Source organism: Muscardinus avellanarius (assembly GCF_963383645.1).
Source record: "Muscardinus avellanarius genome assembly, chromosome: 19".
Classification (NCBI taxonomy): Eukaryota; Metazoa; Chordata; class Mammalia; order Rodentia; family Gliridae; genus Muscardinus; species Muscardinus avellanarius.
In genome coordinates, this window is record NC_137805.1 from 5,050,747 (window position 1) to 5,068,557 (window position 17,811).

Sequence of the window (17,811 nt, forward strand, 5' to 3'; positions counted from 1 at the left end):
GAGTACAGTCGCACATACCTGTAGTCCCAGCATCAGGAGGCTGGGGTGGAAGTACTGCTTGAATCCACTAGTTCAAGACCAGACCATACAACATGGTGAGACTCTGAGTCAATGAAAGAAGAAAGAGTAGAAAGAAGAGGAGGTAGAAGAAGGAAAGAAAGAGGAGGAGGAGGAGGAAGAGGTGGAGGAGGAGGAGAATTAATAGAAAGAGAAAAATAAATAAATAATAAAATATTACTTTTAGAATCTTTCCTTTTATACTCACTGTCATCCATTCCCAGAGGTACTATCTAAGGTTGGTAGTTATCTTTCTCCTACCCAGTATTTTGCTATATGCATCAGAGATCAGATGTAACATAGTCTTATGAATTTTTAAATTATTGAGATTGTATGATACTTTATTCACTGTGGCTCATAAACACAGAAACTTATTTCTTACAGTCCTGGAAACTGCAAATCCCAGTATGGTGGGGCTCTGGTGAGGGCTTTGTTCTTGGTTGCAGATGGCTATTTTCTTATTTTGTCTCTATGACAGAAAGAGAGCAAGAGAGCTTTCCGGAATCACTTTTATAAGGTCCTATCCATGGGAGCCGGGCCCTCATGACCTAACTATCTTCCAAAGGCTGCACCTCCTAATAGCACAATCTTGGAGGTTCAGATTTTAGGATATCAATTCAGGGAGGACATAAACATTCAGTCTCTAACACATACTCATTTGCAATTTGCTTTTTTTACACATTATATTTTTAAGATACCTCTGTGAGAAAATGCATAACTCTAGAACATTTATTTCTAGAAGGCTGGAAATAGTCTATCTTAATAATACAATACGGTTTATTTGATCACTCCTCTGATTATGGACAATTTGTTTCCACTTTTAGATAATGCAAAAATAAAACAGATACCCCTCATACCCCTCAGGAGTAACGATGGTGACACTTTCTGCAGAGCAGTTCAACTTCACTACCTATAGTAAAATTATTCTCCAATTGTATCACCACAAGTAGCAGTGAGTTTCTGTGTCCTCACATCACAGCCTTGCAAAGACTTGGTTTTATCAGACTTCTTTCCTGATAATGTGTCAACTCTAGCTTATTAATTACAAAGTCACACTGTCATTTGGTCCCATAGCACCTGTCAACATGGTATTATAGGCATATGTCTCAGTCAACATTCTCACTGCTATAATCCCAAACCACTGACCACACAACTCAGAGGAAGGAAGATTTATTTACTCATAGTTTCTTGAAAATTCCAGAATTTCAGTCCATGTTAGGCCAGGTCAAGGCATGGCGGCAGGAAGCAGAGACAGAGGGAGAGCACAAGCTCTGCTATCACATCATGGAGGCCAGAAACAAGAGGGCAAACAAACAAGGGGGCTCAAAGACAAAGCACAGTCCCTAAGGCCACACCCCAGAGATCCACATTCTCCATTCACATCCCACCTGCCTCAGTTACCACTCAGTAAATCCACCACAATGGATTTACACACTGATGTAATCTCAACCCTTATGATTTAATTACATCAACTCTGAACATTAATACATGAATTCTTCAGGGGACATTCTATATAGAACCATAACAGCATCTAAGTTACATCTCATTACAGTCATCCCACTAGACTATTTATTGATGAAAATTTGCTGTTATTTTTTGTGTTCCCAGCAACCAGAGTGGATGGTGACAGACACACGGTCAGTGCTCCATACACAAGTGTTGGCTTAATGTCACAAAGAGAGCAGAGAACAGAGTGGTCAGAGGAGACTTCGTAAAGATTGGCCAAAGAACTGGTTTAGACAGAGCATCTACCAGTATAAGCACTTTGGAAAATTATGGTACACTATCTACTAAAGGTGTACCTGGGACCTACTAATTCTACTCACAATGGAAATATGTACCCCAGGACAGACCCCAGAGTCTTCACAGCAGCACTATTTATAGAAGCTCCAAACTGAAAACAACCTATGATAAAATTATTAAGTAAAAATCTGGTATACTAGACAGTGATGAAAACAAAGTGATTTCTTTTTGTGGTACTGGGGATTGAACTCAGAGGAATTTTGCCTTTAAGCCACAACCCCAGCCTGAATTTTTATTTCTTATTTGGAAACCAGTCTCAATAGGTCGATGAGTCCTACTACTTGCTGAGGCTATCCTTGAATCTGCAATCCTCCTGTCTCAGCCTCCCAAGTACTGGGATCACAAGCATGCGCCACTGCATCTGGCTAACCAAAGTGATTTATAACTGCAAACAGCAGTGTGAAAGTGGGGACTACATTATTTTTGTATTATGAAAAAGTAGAGCTGGGCATGTTGACACACGCCTGTAATTCCAGTACCTGAGAGTCTGAGACAAGAGTATTACAGGTTTGAGGACATCCCCAGCAAGTGATGTGACTCACATCAACCTAGTGAGACCCTGTTTCAAAATAAAAATAAAAAATAGGGATGGGCCTGTTGCACAAGGCCTAGAATCAACCCCTAGAATCCCACCTCAAACAGGAAATAATCTCACAATATCATGTTGAGTGAAAGATGTCAGGCCTCAAGAAGCATAAACTGTATGGTCACATTACCTGAAGTTCAAAATCAGGCAAAGCTAACCACATGGGTGGTCATGATGCTAGAAGGGGAATGAGTATGTTAGCAGTCTTATTTATTCACTTATTTCGTATTGAGGTAAAGTTTATACATGAAGAAATTCCACTCTTTTAAGTGTAGAGTTCAATGAGCTTTGACAGCTGAGCTCTACAAGGTTATAGCAGTTCTTTGCCTCAGGAGTTCTCCCATAAGCCTTATGTTCTGTTTTCTGGTTTTGGATATTGGTTACATGAGTTTGTGCTGAAAATTCATTGAGCCTTACTTTTACGTGTGCTTCTCTGAATGTAAGTCAAACTTCATTAAATTGTTGGGAGAGTATTTTGAAAATGATTGGCCCAAAGAATGGCCAGTCGGCTACAAGAAGGGCAATTGTGTAGCAGAGGGGCAGAAGGAGAGCTGTAGGGAAGGCAAGTGGAATGGTGTGCTGTGGAAAAGCAGACCAGAGTGGAACAGAAAGTGGGTAATAAAGTTTTATGTCAAGCTTTACCTTTCTATGTTTGCCACTGATCAGTGATGTAAGCCAGCCTCATCTTCCCCACACTCAGACCCTACTCTTTTCCTTCCTTCCTTTTTCCTTCCTTCCTTCCTTCCTTCCTTCCTTCCTTCCTTCCTTCCTCTTCTTTCTCTTTCTTCCTTTCTTTCTTCTTTTTCTTTCATTTTACAATAAAATAATAGCAGGAGGGGTATCAAGAGGAGCTCAATAGTGGGCTTTTTCCTGAGACCTGAGGCAAGTGAACTGGCCCCCATTTACCATGAGGCCTGGATGAGGACCTTGAAGTGACCTCCAGAGAAAGGCAGGCCCTCCAAACACCCAGGACAGAAACATGCTCTATTTGGAGTGCAGGAATCCCAGTTACGTGGCTCTGAGACTTCAAGCCTTTAGAAAACCTTTCCTGGTCTTCACTGCAGGACCTGGCCAATGCCACGAGGTTTTGGAGCCTCGGGGGAAGGTGAGTCAGCGCTGTGGCTTTCTCCTGTTTTCCCTTTCAAAGACGGTACTGTGCTTCTGTTGCCAACCGGGTTGGTGAGTCACTTCAGGGCTCCAAGGAGAATTCCATCCTGGAAGACCTTGGCTTTTTTCTTTGGTTAGCTGTCCCCTCTTTCTCCACCATTGGCTGAGTTCTTCAAAGATGGGAGGAAAAGAAGGAAAGAAAGGAAGAAGAAAAAGATCCAACAAAACACCAGAAAATCCGGGTGTAGAGGGACATAAAGGAGGGTACAAGTAGACACAGTGGAGCTGCATGTCTAGTGGTATAAAAATGTAAAGTGGTGCTTGTTAAGATCCACTAACATTCTCTTTGCTAAGGAATAAAAAGTGTACTTCGTTTATTTGGTTCTCTTCCATGACAAATGAACGTAAGATTTAGCCATGACCTTTCTGAAAAATAAACTTAATTGCATAGAAAAAATTATTATTTTTATATCCTTTGAGTCATATTCTTGAAGCATGTGGCTGATTAAGAAATGCTACTTTCCCAATTCAAACATGACATTTTGAAAACCATCCATGAATTACCAGCCTCCAGAATGAAAGACTTTTCTGTACCATGTAAGAGGTGTTGTTGCTTTTTTTCATTTTGAGGGCAATCATGAATATATAAGGGCACATTTATTACTCCCAAAACAGATAGAAAATTAGCAAAGTCATAAAATTCATACGCAGCTTTGCTATTGCAGCTGTGCCTTAGTCCAGGCCCTCGCCAAGTCCCCTGCCACCAAATGGTTAAGGATGATGTTATTTTTGCCATTACAGGCAAGGCACTGGTCCTTGTATGTTGACTTTCCAGATCTCTACAGAGATATCCAAAAACATTATCTGTAGCTAAGCTTTGTTCTTCTGATGGGCTTCAATGAAGAGTTGCTAGTGCCATAAATCTGTTCCAGGGAATCTTACCTTCTGATCCCAGAAAATGTCCCCCTCTTTCTAATGCCATATGCCAAAACAACTCTAAACCTCAGAAAAGCAGCTGCCTATAAACTTTCTGCCTTAATTTACACCACTGTATGCAGGGCCTGTACACATGGGTGTATGTTTCTGTATGTACCCACCCAGCAATTACTGAGGCAAGTCTCTAATTTGTCTGAAATTGTGCAGACATAATGGTGATGACCCACACATTTTTCCATTGGAAATGGTACATGGATGACTGGATCACAGAGTCAACTGCTCCCTAATCTTTTTCTCCTTTTTTATTGGTATCAGGGGTGGAACTTGGGGGCATTCTACCTCCAGCTACACCCCTGCTCTTTTTATTTTTTATTTATTTATTTTTTGGTGGTACTGGGGTTCCAGTACCCTTCTACCTCTGGGCTACACTCGCAGACCCATTTTTACATTTTTATTTGGAAACGGTCTCCTAAGCCAGCACGCGTGCCTGGCTTCGAACCTGTGCGATCCTCCTGTCTCTGCCTCCCAAGCGCGGGGATTACAAGCGTGCGCCACCACGCCCGGCAATCTTTTTATTTTTTAAAATTTGAAACAGGGGGCTGGGCGTGGTGGCACACCCTTGTCATCCCAGCATTAGGGAGTTGGAGACAGGAGGATCGCGGTTCGCGGACAGCCTTAGCTACTTAGCGAGGCCCTTCACAACTCAGTGAGACACTGTTTCAAAAATAAAAAGACTAAAAAATAGGGCTGGGTGTGTAGTTTGGAAGTAGAATGTCCCTGGGTTCCATCCCCAGTACTGCAAAAAAAAAAAAAAAAATATATATATATATATATATATATATATATATATATTCTATCATCTATCTATCTATCTATCTAATGAAATAGGGTCCAACTAAGTTGCCGAGGATCTCTAAGTTACTGAGTACCGAGGCTGGCCTTGAACCTGAACTCCTCCTGTCTCTGCCTCCCAAGTACTGGAATTACAGGTGCATGCCACCATGCCTGGCTTGGGAGGTTTTATTCATGACTCACATGTCAGGACAGAGGTGATGTTCCTGGGGGTTTGGTCGTGTCATCAGCTGACTTGAGCAGTGCTACCCAAGTTGAGTTCCTTGGAAGAATACCGGTCTATGTATAGTCAGTGAGAAACTGTTTAAAAGCTTTTAGAGGTATTTGTCAGAGGATTATCTAGCTTTTGATAGAAAAAAATGAGTTAATTTAAAAAAAAATTGTAAAAAGTGGTAATATTGCCGGGCATGGTGGCGCACGCTTGTAATCCCTGCGCTTGGGAGGCGGAGACAGGAAGATCACGCAGGTTCCAAGCCAGCCGCGCTGGCTTAAGAGACCCTGTTTCCAAATAAAAATATAAAATAGGCCCGGAAGTAGAAGGGTTCCCAGGAACCCCAGTACCACCAAAAAAAAAAAAAAAAAAAAAAAGTGGTAATATTGAAATCAAGTAGAGTTCCTATCTCTGGCCATAAAGGTTTGATTTTTCTCCTTTGGCACATCTGTTGCCCGAAGGAAAAGCTTATTTTCAGATGTGCGTGATGACCATGGTAATAAGCTTCTGTTTGGATTGCACTCAGTAATATTAAACCATGAAATGATGTCTTGGTTTGGGTTCCCTGAGAGAAGGATTTGAGCAGGTTGCTGACTGGGGAGATTATTCCAGCAAGTATCAGCGGGGGAGTGGGAAAGAGGCGGGGCAGGAAGCTACAAACCACATGTGGCTGAGCGGGTCATCACCACAGCGGCGGGTACTCAGTCCCACTGGGAGCTCCCTGGAACCCTAGGAAACACGCGGCACAATTATGCTTTTTCAGGTATGAGCAAGCCAGGTGCTCGCTCACTGTGCCTGCTCCGTGCTCCTGGTGCTCCCACTCCGCTTTTCTGCAAGCCAGGTGGGCTCCCATGGCTGGCGGGAGCTGCCAGGCAGACTTGCTGGGGCTCCCACTGAAAGCTGACGTGGCTGAATAGAGAAGAGAGCTGCTGAGTGGCATCAGATGCACCTGCCACATGTAGGTAGGACAGGTGATCTTGGCATCCCAACCTGCAGATCAGGAAGCTGAGGCCCAGCTGGGCACGGAAGGCCGCAGTACAGTGAAGGGCCTCTGACACCCTGCTTTGGGTCCACCCAGGCAACTGCTGCCTTCTTCCTGTCTTGTGTTATCAGGTGACTGGTTGGTACACAGACTGGCTGTCTGCTGTTTCCTGTACCCCAAAATGGACTCTGTTTCCTATTCCCTTGCAGAGGGGCAGGGCATGTTGAGAGCTGTGGTGCACAAGTAGTGGCTGCCTGACTCACTAAATCCTGCCCACATACTCTCCCGGCCCACTGTCCACCAGGCTGGCTGGAGAGAGAGGACCTCAGGGCCTCCGGGAGAGTCATGCCTTAAAGACGCAGAGCCACAGATATAGGGAGCTGGGGTCCCTGGGCCACTGGTTAGTGGAGGGCCACATAACCAGAAACATGCTCTTTACTCTTTATTTTTGGTTCTGGAGATTGAACCCAGGGCTGTTCTACTTCTGAGTTACATTCTTCAGGCCCTGTCTCAAAAGAAAAAAAAAAGTTCATAATGACCGCTTCTGGTCTGTTGCTTCCAACTTTTTTGTTTAACTGCTTAGTGTTATTTTCATTAATTCACTTAAAGTGTAAGTCTAAGATCTTTTCTAAAGTCTCATCTTACTTTATCTCTGTGACACATCTGACAAACACCTTTAAAATATATTGCTGGTCTCTCTGAAAATTAGATGTCAATTGCTTTTTTTACAGTCTTGAACTGGGCTTCTCATTCGTCGACTTCTCCCACATCCACTCATTCAGGTATTGAACACCTACTATATGCTAAAAATAAATTGTAACTCTCTTTGAGGCATTCGCCAATTTTATTATATTATTATTATTCTGGAGATTGAACCCAGGGGAATCCTACCTCTAAGCTATGCCCTCAGCCCTTTTTGTTTTTTATTTTGAAATATGATCTTATTAAGTTGCTGAGGCTCAAATCTGTGATCCTCCTGTCTGAGCCTCCCAAGTATTGGAATTACAGGCAAGCCCCACCATGCCAGGCTTAGAAACATATTCTGAGGATTACACATTACAACAACCAGCACTACCCCAGCATCATCCTGTGCAATCAAATGTTTATCTTTATATCACTTACTATTACCTCAGATTATGAGTTTTTATCAGCTGTCTAGCCTCTAACAGGAAGGACTTTAATTAGGGCACTGTTATCTCTGACACCTGGAAAAATGCTCAGGACCAAATAGACCAGATAAACATTTATCAAAAGAACAAACTGGAGAAATAGAGACATAAAGAAGATAGTAGTTGAAATAATGTTATGTATATATATTAAGTTAACAATGCCAATCTCGGATGGTGACGGAAAAAAGCGGGGCTTACAAGCCCTGCTAACAACCAATCTCTATTACCACAAAATCAGCGCCTTTCATAGGCAGAAAACACCATCAGCAGAGAAACAAAAAATGTAATTACAAGGGACAGAGAAAAAGAGGGCTGGAAAAACAAGACACCAGAAAGAAACCAGACCGCAGTGCTACGGCTGGAGCCGCGGCGCAGAACGGTGGGTGCATTCTTCCCTTGCAGCACCAGGCCCCAGAGAGGAGAGGGACTCAGAACGGAACTCAGAGCCAGAGAGGAGATTCGCCGGCCTCACGCCCGAGGATGCGGCAGCAGTGCTTTACTGCCAGCGGCAGCGGCGACTTTACTGATGGCACCAGACCAATGCACTCAACAGCCCACCAGGCTCCAGAGAGGAGTGGCAGACAGCGAGCCGAGGTGAGCCGCTGTGGATCAGCTGGGCGGAATTTGGCAGATTTTTCAGCGCAGGGAGCATCTAAAGCTCCTAGGGGCTGGGCTCAGCAGACCCTGCAGGGACTCAGAGTGGAGCTCAAAACCAGAGAAGAAATACGCCAGCCTCATGGCCAAGGGTGGGGCAGCAGCACCATATTGCCACCGGTGGCAGCAGCAGGGAATTCACCGAGTCCACTACAGCTCCATCACCGCACTCAACAACAGTGAGTCAAACTGCGGCTCCTAGAGGAGAAATCCCAGTACTGCTTTCCCAGGGACTTGACCCAGTGGGGGAGTGGCGGTGGCAGAGATATCACACCATAGGAGAATGCCTAACCTGGCACCCCCCATGGTCTAAAGCAGCCTCGATTGACTCCCTGGGTCTGAGACTCTGCGATACAACCCAGGAAAGGAGTAGTGGGGACTGAGACACCACAGACTCGAGATCTAGAGCACCTTAAGTGAAGTCGTAGTGACCCAAAAGAACCCAGAGAAGGCACAAACTTCCTAAATCATGGGAAAGAGGAATAACAATGGAGCAATGAATGCCCACAACCCCACAACATCAGAACCCGATAAAACAGAAATGCAGAGATTTCTAGAAGAACAAATAAGGAAAATAACTGTAGAAATAATAGAGGTGTTTTGAAAAGAATTCAGAAGCTAAAAAGAGATAAAGGATGCAATTAATGAAGTAAAGGCCTCAATTCAAAGCACGAACAACCGATTAGACCACATGGAGAATAAAATCTCGCTCTTAGAAGATGAGCACTCCAAAAATGAATGCATAGTTTCTAAACTAGAAAAAAAATCCGACAGCAGGAATCTGACATTGGAGAAATATGGGCCCATTTTAAGAGAGCTAACCTAAGAATCATTGGAATAGAGAAGGGAAAAGAAGGTGAAACCAAAGAGATCAACAATCTCTTCAAGGAAGTAATAGCAGAAAATTTTCCAAACATAGAGCAAGAGGTTGATACACAGGTCCAGGAAACTTATAGAACTCCCTTTAGACAGGATTAGAGAAGAGGATCCCCACACCACATAATTGTCAAAATGACCAATGTGGAAGCCAAGCAGAGAATCTTAAAGGCAACAAAAACAAAGGGCCAAGCGACATTCAGAGGCAAACCAATTAGAATCACTCCAGACTTCCCAAAGCAAGTCATGAGAGCCAGAAGGGCTTGGAGTAACATATTCCAAACTCTGAAAGAAAACAACTTCCAGCCAAAATTTCCTACCCAGCAAAACTTTCTATCAAATTAGATGGGGAAATAAGAAGCTTCCACGACAAACAGAAACTGAAGAAATTTATGTCTTCAAAACCAGCGCTAGAGAAAATACTCCAAGAGATTAACTACAAAGAAGAAATAGGTAACACACACCAGAACCAGAGAAACAAGAGTTTCCATCCAACAGACAACTAAGATTGGATATCTGTGGAGATTCATTATTTATGTTAGTCTTTTACCTATCTCTATATTGTATTGTTTGCTTTTATTGTTGCTAATTTTTAGGATTTCTAGTTGGACTATTAATATACCTTCAGATATAGCATTTGGAAATATTTTACCCCATTCTATCATTACCTTTTAACTCTGTTTACATTGTCTTTGGATATACAATATTTTTTTTATTTTTTAGGGAGTTTGTATATTCTTCTGTTGCCTGTGCCATTGAAATCATATCCAAGAAATCACTGCCAATTTCAATGTTGTGAGGTTTTATGACCCAGATTTTCTTCTAAAAGTTTATAGTCTTAAGATTTATATTTAGGTCTTTTATCTATTTTGAGTTAATATTTGCATATGGGGTTAGGTAAGGGTCCAATTTTATTTTTCATGTAATTATTATTTTTCAACAATATTTAGTTAAAAGATTATTATTTCCTCCACCAAATGTTCGTGGAAACCTTGTCAAAAATAACTTGACAATATATGGAAGAATTTATCTCTAGGCTTTTATTTAACTCCAATGGTTTATATATCTGCCTTTATAACAGTACTACACTGTTTCAATTATTGTAGCTTTATATGGTTTGAAATCAGAAAATATACATCTTCTAGCTTTGTTCTTTTTCGAGATCGTTTTGGGTATCTAGAGTCCATATTTCATATTAGGATAGATTTTTTTCTGAAAAATAAATAAATATATATATGATAGTTTCACTTAAAAAGAAAGAAAAAATATTCTCTGGTAAAAAAGAAAGCAAAAAGAAATATTGAAATGTTATCTTTAAGTCATCAAAAGCTTGGTATCAGACAAATGAAACTGTTATGTGAGATTATCATTTTTAATTTTGGATAAATTTCTATAATACTAGATGTCAACCACTAAGCCAAGCATGGGAAGGAGGGATGGGGAGGGAATGGGGTGGGGATTGTGTGGGGGCTGACTTGGCGATGTGTGCATGTATGTCTACAAAAGTTTTTTTTTTTAATCTCACTATGATGTATGAATACAGTGCACCAATAAAAATAAATAAATAAAAGAGGCTTCACTGGCAAAACAAAACAAAACAAAACAAAAAAAAACAATGCCAATCTCAAAGGCCTGCACAGAGAAGTGGAGGGAGAGGGTGGGACCTGGAGGGAAATGAACCAAGTTATGTGCACGTATGTTCCTATCACTGTATGCCTCAGTATGATGTACAATCACAATGCACCAATAAAAGTATATATATATATATATATATATATATATATATATATATATATATATAAAATTGAATGTGGTACATGTGGTTCACAACAAGTCCTATGCTTAGAACTTTAGGGACTTTGTCTCATTTAATTATAATAACAACCATAACAGGAAACCTAGACTTCGAAAGGCTGGTTTCCAGCAGGCAAGTTAGGAAGCCAGTATTGGAATCCAGGCAGACTGACTCAAGCCTCAGGCTCTTAAGCTCTCTGCACATTGCCTGTGTGCAGGTGCAGGACAGCCCAAGACACAGCACCTGCCCTGGAATTCTACCTTTCAAGTAACAGCACCAGGCTTGTGTGCAAAGGGAAAACAGACCAGTCTCTGTGAGAAGCAGGCTATCTTCTAGAAAGGCTGAGCTCTGCTTCTTACCTACCTGGAAGCACTTTTCTACATGATCAGCAAACCCTCTTATGGAATATAAGAAGAGAGTACAACACAGCGATAAAGCCAGGCCCTCTCTGACCTACTCCACTGAAGGCAGAGTGAGTCACAAAGAGCCAGTCCTGTAACTGTTAGGAAGAGTTAGGGGGAGTTAGGAGGAGAGCAGAGCACAGGGGCTAAGTTTAAGGGGGTGTGCTTGGTGATCAGACAGAACTGGCTTCCACTAACCCTGCCATTTACTAAGTGGTGCGCCATGGGCAAGTTAGCTCACGTTGGTGGACTTACTTCCTTATCTGAAAACTGAATATACTCATGCCTGTAAAGGGATTAGCAAATTCTGTGCCCTGAAAATGGTGGTTGATATAGCATCCTAAGATACCTGGTCTTAGGACAGGGAACTCCACCCCCTGGGTGGAAATGTAAAGACAGAAACACTCAGGAGAATACAATCATGGCAGACATGAGAATTGGGCTGCAGAGGAAGCTGTGTGCTCCCCCAGCCTCTCCTTTCCCATGTGCAGTCACTAGAGGGCGCTGGGCATCTCTACCACAGTTGGCGGTTGCAGTGGTCAGGATGCCCAGTGGATGGCTAAAAGGAGGGTTTTCCTTCCAGGGAGAGGCAAAGGAGTAAAATACTTGAAAGGAGACATGAGCCTCTGCCAAGGGGTCATATTTACAGTGCTGCTGGTGGGACTGTGAATACCTTCCTTTGCTGTTGGCAAAGTGGGCCTTTGATCCTAGGAACCACCACCTTCAAGAGAATTACCTAGGGTTGCCTGGGGGCCAGCTGAGGTCCCATGATGAGCAAGATGAGGGTCTTCTTGTCTTATTGGGTTTCTTGGGGATTTCTGAGAATTGCTTATTGGCCCTCTGGAGCTTTGGGCCTGGAAACTAGCTTATCTCCACATAGGCAGACTACAGTTTAGCAAATTTCCAGAAGTGTGGGATTGTCTGGTGATATATGGGAGACTAGAGTGTTCTCAGTAGGCTAAGAGCATAGGGGGTCTCTCCTGTTTCTCATTCACCCCACCTTCCCATGGTCAGCTTGTTAGGTCAGCAGGCCTGACATTAAAAGGCAAGTAGCTCATGGAAATCATTGCTGCTATCCAGTTGTTCTCATCGTAATATTAAAGTTCTCTACTCTCAGGTCCACGTTAAATCCTTAGACACTCATTAGGTATGGCTCCAGCTCAAACTACTCTCATCTCTGCTCATCACTCAAGCCATCCAAAGTCTCATAAAACACCAATACTTTCCTGGGTCCTTTTCTTACTATTAAAGGATCACATTCCCTTCCTTTTTGCTGTTTTATGAAAATACTACTTTTCCATTGGCCCCGACAGTCACTTCCATGATTCCTAGGGCTGTTTTCCCATAGTACTGTACGCTTGCTTTAAATAGAACATTTATCGGAGGGTCTTGCTGCACATTTTTGTCTGTCCTTATTACTCACCTGAGCTTCACATGTTTTTTTTTTTTTTTTTTATCACCAGCCTCTTATTGAATGTATGTCCTGACATGGAAATCATTACCTTAAAAGCAACGTGTTCCACTGCCTACAGATGCTCTTTGCAAAGCTTGGTCCGGTAGTATTAGAAACCAAAGCTACTTCCTGAAGCTTTCTTATGTGAATAATACCTTCTCATTCGATAATTAGATAATAGATTTTAAATGTAAGTATTCCAGTGAGCGATACATTCTAAAGCGTAAACATTTCATTCTAGAATGATAAGGCAGTACCTTAAGAACATGAATTAAACAGGAGAACTTAGGGGTGGGGTGGGGTGAAGATTACCAAAGACTCAGCCGGGCATGGTGGTGCACGCTTGTAATCCCAGTGTTTGGGAGGCTGAGAAAGGAGGATCACGATTCGAAGACAGCCTCAGCTAATACTTAGTAAGGCCCTTTGCAACTCAATGAGACCCTGTTTCAAAATAAAGAATAAAAAATAGGGCCGGAGGTGTAGCTTGGAGGTAGAATGTCCCTGGGTTCCATCCCCAGTACCGCAAAAAAAAAAAAAAAAAAAAAAAAAAAAAAAGATGACCACAGACATCAAGGACATAAGGACATAAAAAATGTGATCCAGTAGAAGGAGAACTGGGCTAGGAAATGGAAGTTATGTCTAATATAGTTTATGTTTTCTCTTCTGGGAAAAGAATAATTTTTATGATGAATAGTTCTATCTATTACTACAATTGTATAATTTAGTGTGGAAGTGGCCTCCCTCATCTGAGCTAAGACGTTGCTCTGGCTGGGCATTCTTAACTCTGGGTGGATCAAAAAGTCACATGTGTGTCAATGGGCTTCAGCCACTTGGGGGCTGGATAGCCCCTCGAGGTGGTGAAGATGTTGTGACTTATACCAGCTACCACTGTGGCAATCAGTGAGCCTTCTATTCCCACCTGGGTAGAGCTTTTCTCTCCTCTGCCTTAAAGCCTGTTTCATGAGGGCTATGAATTGTATTTGTATTATAAATCAGGAATGCAGATGACACATTTTATTATGATTTTATTATATATTCTCTTTTCCTGGAGTTTTGCAAGTAAAAGACTGCATAAGAACCAACTCTGTCCCAAGTTCTATCCTACAGAACTGGGTCATCTTACAATTGCTTGATGCACAAAATCCAATGACTCAATAAATACTTTACAAAAATAATGCAGTTTTTTTTCCTTCCTAAGACATAAAAAAATTAGGATTTCCCAGACTTCATTCCCTCCTTCCCCATTTTATATTTATTTACTGGAAAAACACTAGTGGAGAAAAAAATCATTGAGATAATATTAAAATAAGATAGGTGAAATGAGGTCCATATTCTTCCTCATTTATTTTGCTTGCTTGCTTTTTTTCTTTCTTTCTTCTTTTTTTGAAAAGTGCTATCCTTGTTTTTACATCTGAATTTCCTATAGTTTTCTGAACCTACAAGGATAAAAGCTGAAATTCGACTGTTTTGGGGCCTTTCAATAGAATCATAGCATTGTGCCAACACTGGTCTTTTATTTTAAAGCCTATTTAAAACTAGGCCACAGATTTGCTTCTTGGACTATCCATTTTCCTCCCCACCCCCTACCCAGTCTGAGGCATGAGAATTTTGGAATCTGAGACTCCAGCAAGGTACCTTATGACTTATTAAATACATTTGGCTTAAGATGGGCGTCCTCTCGTTTTGATACTTTTTTTTTACTGTGTTACTTATTTTTAAGAAACTCATTGCAAAATTCCTTATCTTTTCCACTTCTCTAAGCCCCTTTCTTTCTGAACTGTCTTAGAAGTTTTTAAGTCATTTCCCAACCACAACTCCAGAGAAAAGGTGACGCTTAACTCACATTCATATTAAATAAGTTATATATAAAAACTGCTTATAATGTTTACAACTTCAGTCTTCTTTCTTCCTTTGCATCTCTGGGGACTGGGGTGTGGGTGTGAGCTGAATCACACCCTGGCTTACGGGTTCCTCCTCTGGCCTTGCTGTTGCCTCCACCCTCCTGCCCACACGGCCCTTTAAAAGGACTTCCAAGAAGTCCTTGGAAGCTGGCAGGGGTGGCTTCATGGGGCAGTCACCCTGGCCAGGTGCATACCCCTAGTGTAATTTATAAAAAATACTCATATGGTATATACAAATATACACGTATGTGGATTAAAAGAATGGGTGCCAGTCGGCAGGTCAGTGCAGTGTGTCTGTGTCCCCACAGCAGAGGTGGCATCACTCCACCTCCTCCCGGGCTCTTCAGTACTCCCTGGCCTCCTGGAACTGTTTGCTGTAGTCCTCATCCGAAGGGCTTTCGGTGCACTTCTGTCCATTGTTGGGAGGCCGGGCCTCGTTGTACCTGCTCCAGTCCCCCTTGCAAATAATCCAGGGCAGCACGTCCACTTTGTAGTGGAGCTCGGCAGAGAACTCAGTGCTGATGAGGTTGGGCGTCCCTGCCCCTTTGCCCCTGGTGATGAGCTGCATGTTGTCGCCATAGCAACAGTGCTGGGCTGCCAGGGTGGTGCTCTCCAGAGACAGCATGGAGCGGATGCAGTACCTGGCCGTGGGCTTGTAGATCTCCAGCTTCTCCTTGGGCCCGCTGGCATCCTTCCAGCGGAAGTCCTTGCGCTTGATGTGGTCGAAGATGTCGGCTGTGCTGTAGGCCACCTCGGTGGGGTAGGAGCAGGGGCAGCTGGGCAGGTCATTGATCACCTTGTGCATGTACTTCTTTAGGAACTCACTTTTGCAGCTCATCCATCTCTCGCAGCTGTCTGTGTCTGGAAAAAGTTAGAGAGAAGCTCTCACCACGTACAAATCCAGCTGGCGTGATGACACCGAGGCCAACAACTCCCCTCTTAAGATTTCTGGAGCACCTGGAACCACCAAGCCATGGCAGGCCGCCCTCATCCCCCTTCAACCTGGGAGCATCTTTGTTTATAGGACCTCTTTCCAACCCCTTTTTACATTATGAAAACTTTTCAGACACACAGAAGAGTAAAGGGAATGGATTTGCCTGATGACTACCAACATGCTATCACCTATATTTGCTATATTCTATCATTATATTTGCTATTATATTATTATTATATTATATCATTATATTTGCTATTCTATCATTATATTTGCTCTACCTTTTAAAAATTTTGTAAAATGATATATCTTACTCTTGCATTTTAGTATACATCTATAAAATAGGCAAAAAACAAAAGCAAAAGAATACAAGAAAACAAAATAATAGGGTATTTTCCTACGTAGCCATAGCCGCCTTCTTCTTCTTCTTCTCCTTCTTCTTCTTCTTCTTCTTCTTCTTCTTCTTCTTCTTCTTCTTATTATTATTATTATTATTATTATTATTATTATTAATTCTTTGCAGTACCAGGGGTTAAGCCCAGAGGCATTCTATCACCAAGCAACACCCCTACTCCTATTTTTTATTCTTTATTTTGAAACAGGATCTCACTAAGTTGTGGAGTGCCTCACTAAGTAGCTGATGCTGGCTGTAAATCTGCGATCCTCCAGTCTCAGCCTCCCAGGTATTGGGATTATAAGTGTGAGCTGCCGTGCCTGGCGCCATAACCCCATTATTAATCTCAACAAAATTAACAATAACCCAGAGGGCTGTATTGAAATTCATCTCTAAATAAGTAGTGATGTCATAGAAAAGGCCCCAAGGGAACATTTGTAGGACTGAATTTTATTTCTACCATTCACTGACTGGTTTCCAGTAGAGCTAGTCTCTTGGCCTCTTAACCTGAGCCATGTAATTGTCATTGTATGCAGATTCTTCTAAGATGCCTCCAGGAAGGAAAGAAGCCGAATATATTCATATAAACTGAACACATACGCCAGAGGCCAGTGACCTGTAGGGTCAAGTCAGAACCTGCCTCCAGAGGTGTCATTTTTGGTTTTTACAGTACTAACAAAATATTGATTAGTTGCAAACATTTAAGAATTAGGTGATTTCAATTAAGACTGTAGATTCCTGGCTTCATTTGAAAAACTAAAAGCTGTATCTAAACTGGTCCTGCATCGCCCATGGGAACAACTGTCCCCAGGAACAGGGTGCTCTCTGGTCCCTTAGTCAGGAGTCTGGAATCTCTGGTTTAGTGAGTGTCTTCGTTTGGGGACTCCCAGACTCCGAGGCAAAGATTCCTGGGAAAATGGTTCTTTGGGGGATGATTCTGGGAGCTACCAGAAGGGAAGCCAGAAGTGAGACAGGAAAGGGAGGATGGCCCACAGGTGGCACAGCTCAAACTGGAGCAAGGAACGGGTGCTGAATCCCATCCTGAAGATTTCCCCTTTCAATGTCAAACTTTATCCACGTACTTTATCCTGGAAAACAGTTGTGGTTAAAACAGCCCCCCCCCCACCCGACCCTTTCATGTTCTAGACAAGCGCTTAACTCTCAAGAACCCATTTTCCCCATAGGACTTAGATGAAACGCACAGATACGCCCATCCCCCAGTGTTTACCTGGGCTTGGACACAGGCCCTCTAAATTCCCTTCTTTGCTTTATAAATGGTTAGCTGAACTGTTTGTCTCTATTGATCACTGCAAAATGCGTATTAACCACATTTTGACTGAGTCCCTCTCCTTTCTTCAAGCCCTGGACTTGGGCCTACTCTCAGCCTGAGGCAGCTTCTCCTTGGGGCCCCTCCTGGAATCCAGGCTGCCTCTGGGTAAAATGCTCTGATTTTCAAATGCCCACAGAGGCCCATGTGTCAAAGGCTTGGTGGCCAGGCTGCGGTCCCTTGGGAAGTGATGGGACCTTCGGGAGTTGGGTTCGAGAGGGAGGAAGTTAGGTCATTGGGGCGTGCCCTTGAAGGAGCGCTGGGATTCCATCCATGCCCTGCTTTCATGCAGTCGCTGCTCCTCAGAAAATCCAAACTGACACAGACGGCAACGGCAGAGGTGGAGGGAGGCAATGGTGGCACTGACTGGGAT

The 17,811-nt window shown here is 42.7% G+C and overlaps 1 protein-coding gene across 1 annotated transcript in view; it reads right to left on the reverse strand.

Annotated features, from left to right (window-relative positions):
• Positions 1–15,126: 15,126 nt before the first annotated feature.
• ISM1 (isthmin 1) overlaps positions 15,127–17,811 on the reverse strand; it is a gene marked incomplete at both ends in the record, with an annotated part of 94,043 nt that continues 91,358 nt past the window's right edge. Inside the window, one exon of the mRNA XM_080716778.1 lies at positions 15,127–15,644. Coding sequence (XP_080572904.1) covers positions 15,127–15,644 — 518 coding nt within the window. The remainder of the gene's footprint in view (positions 15,645–17,811) is intronic.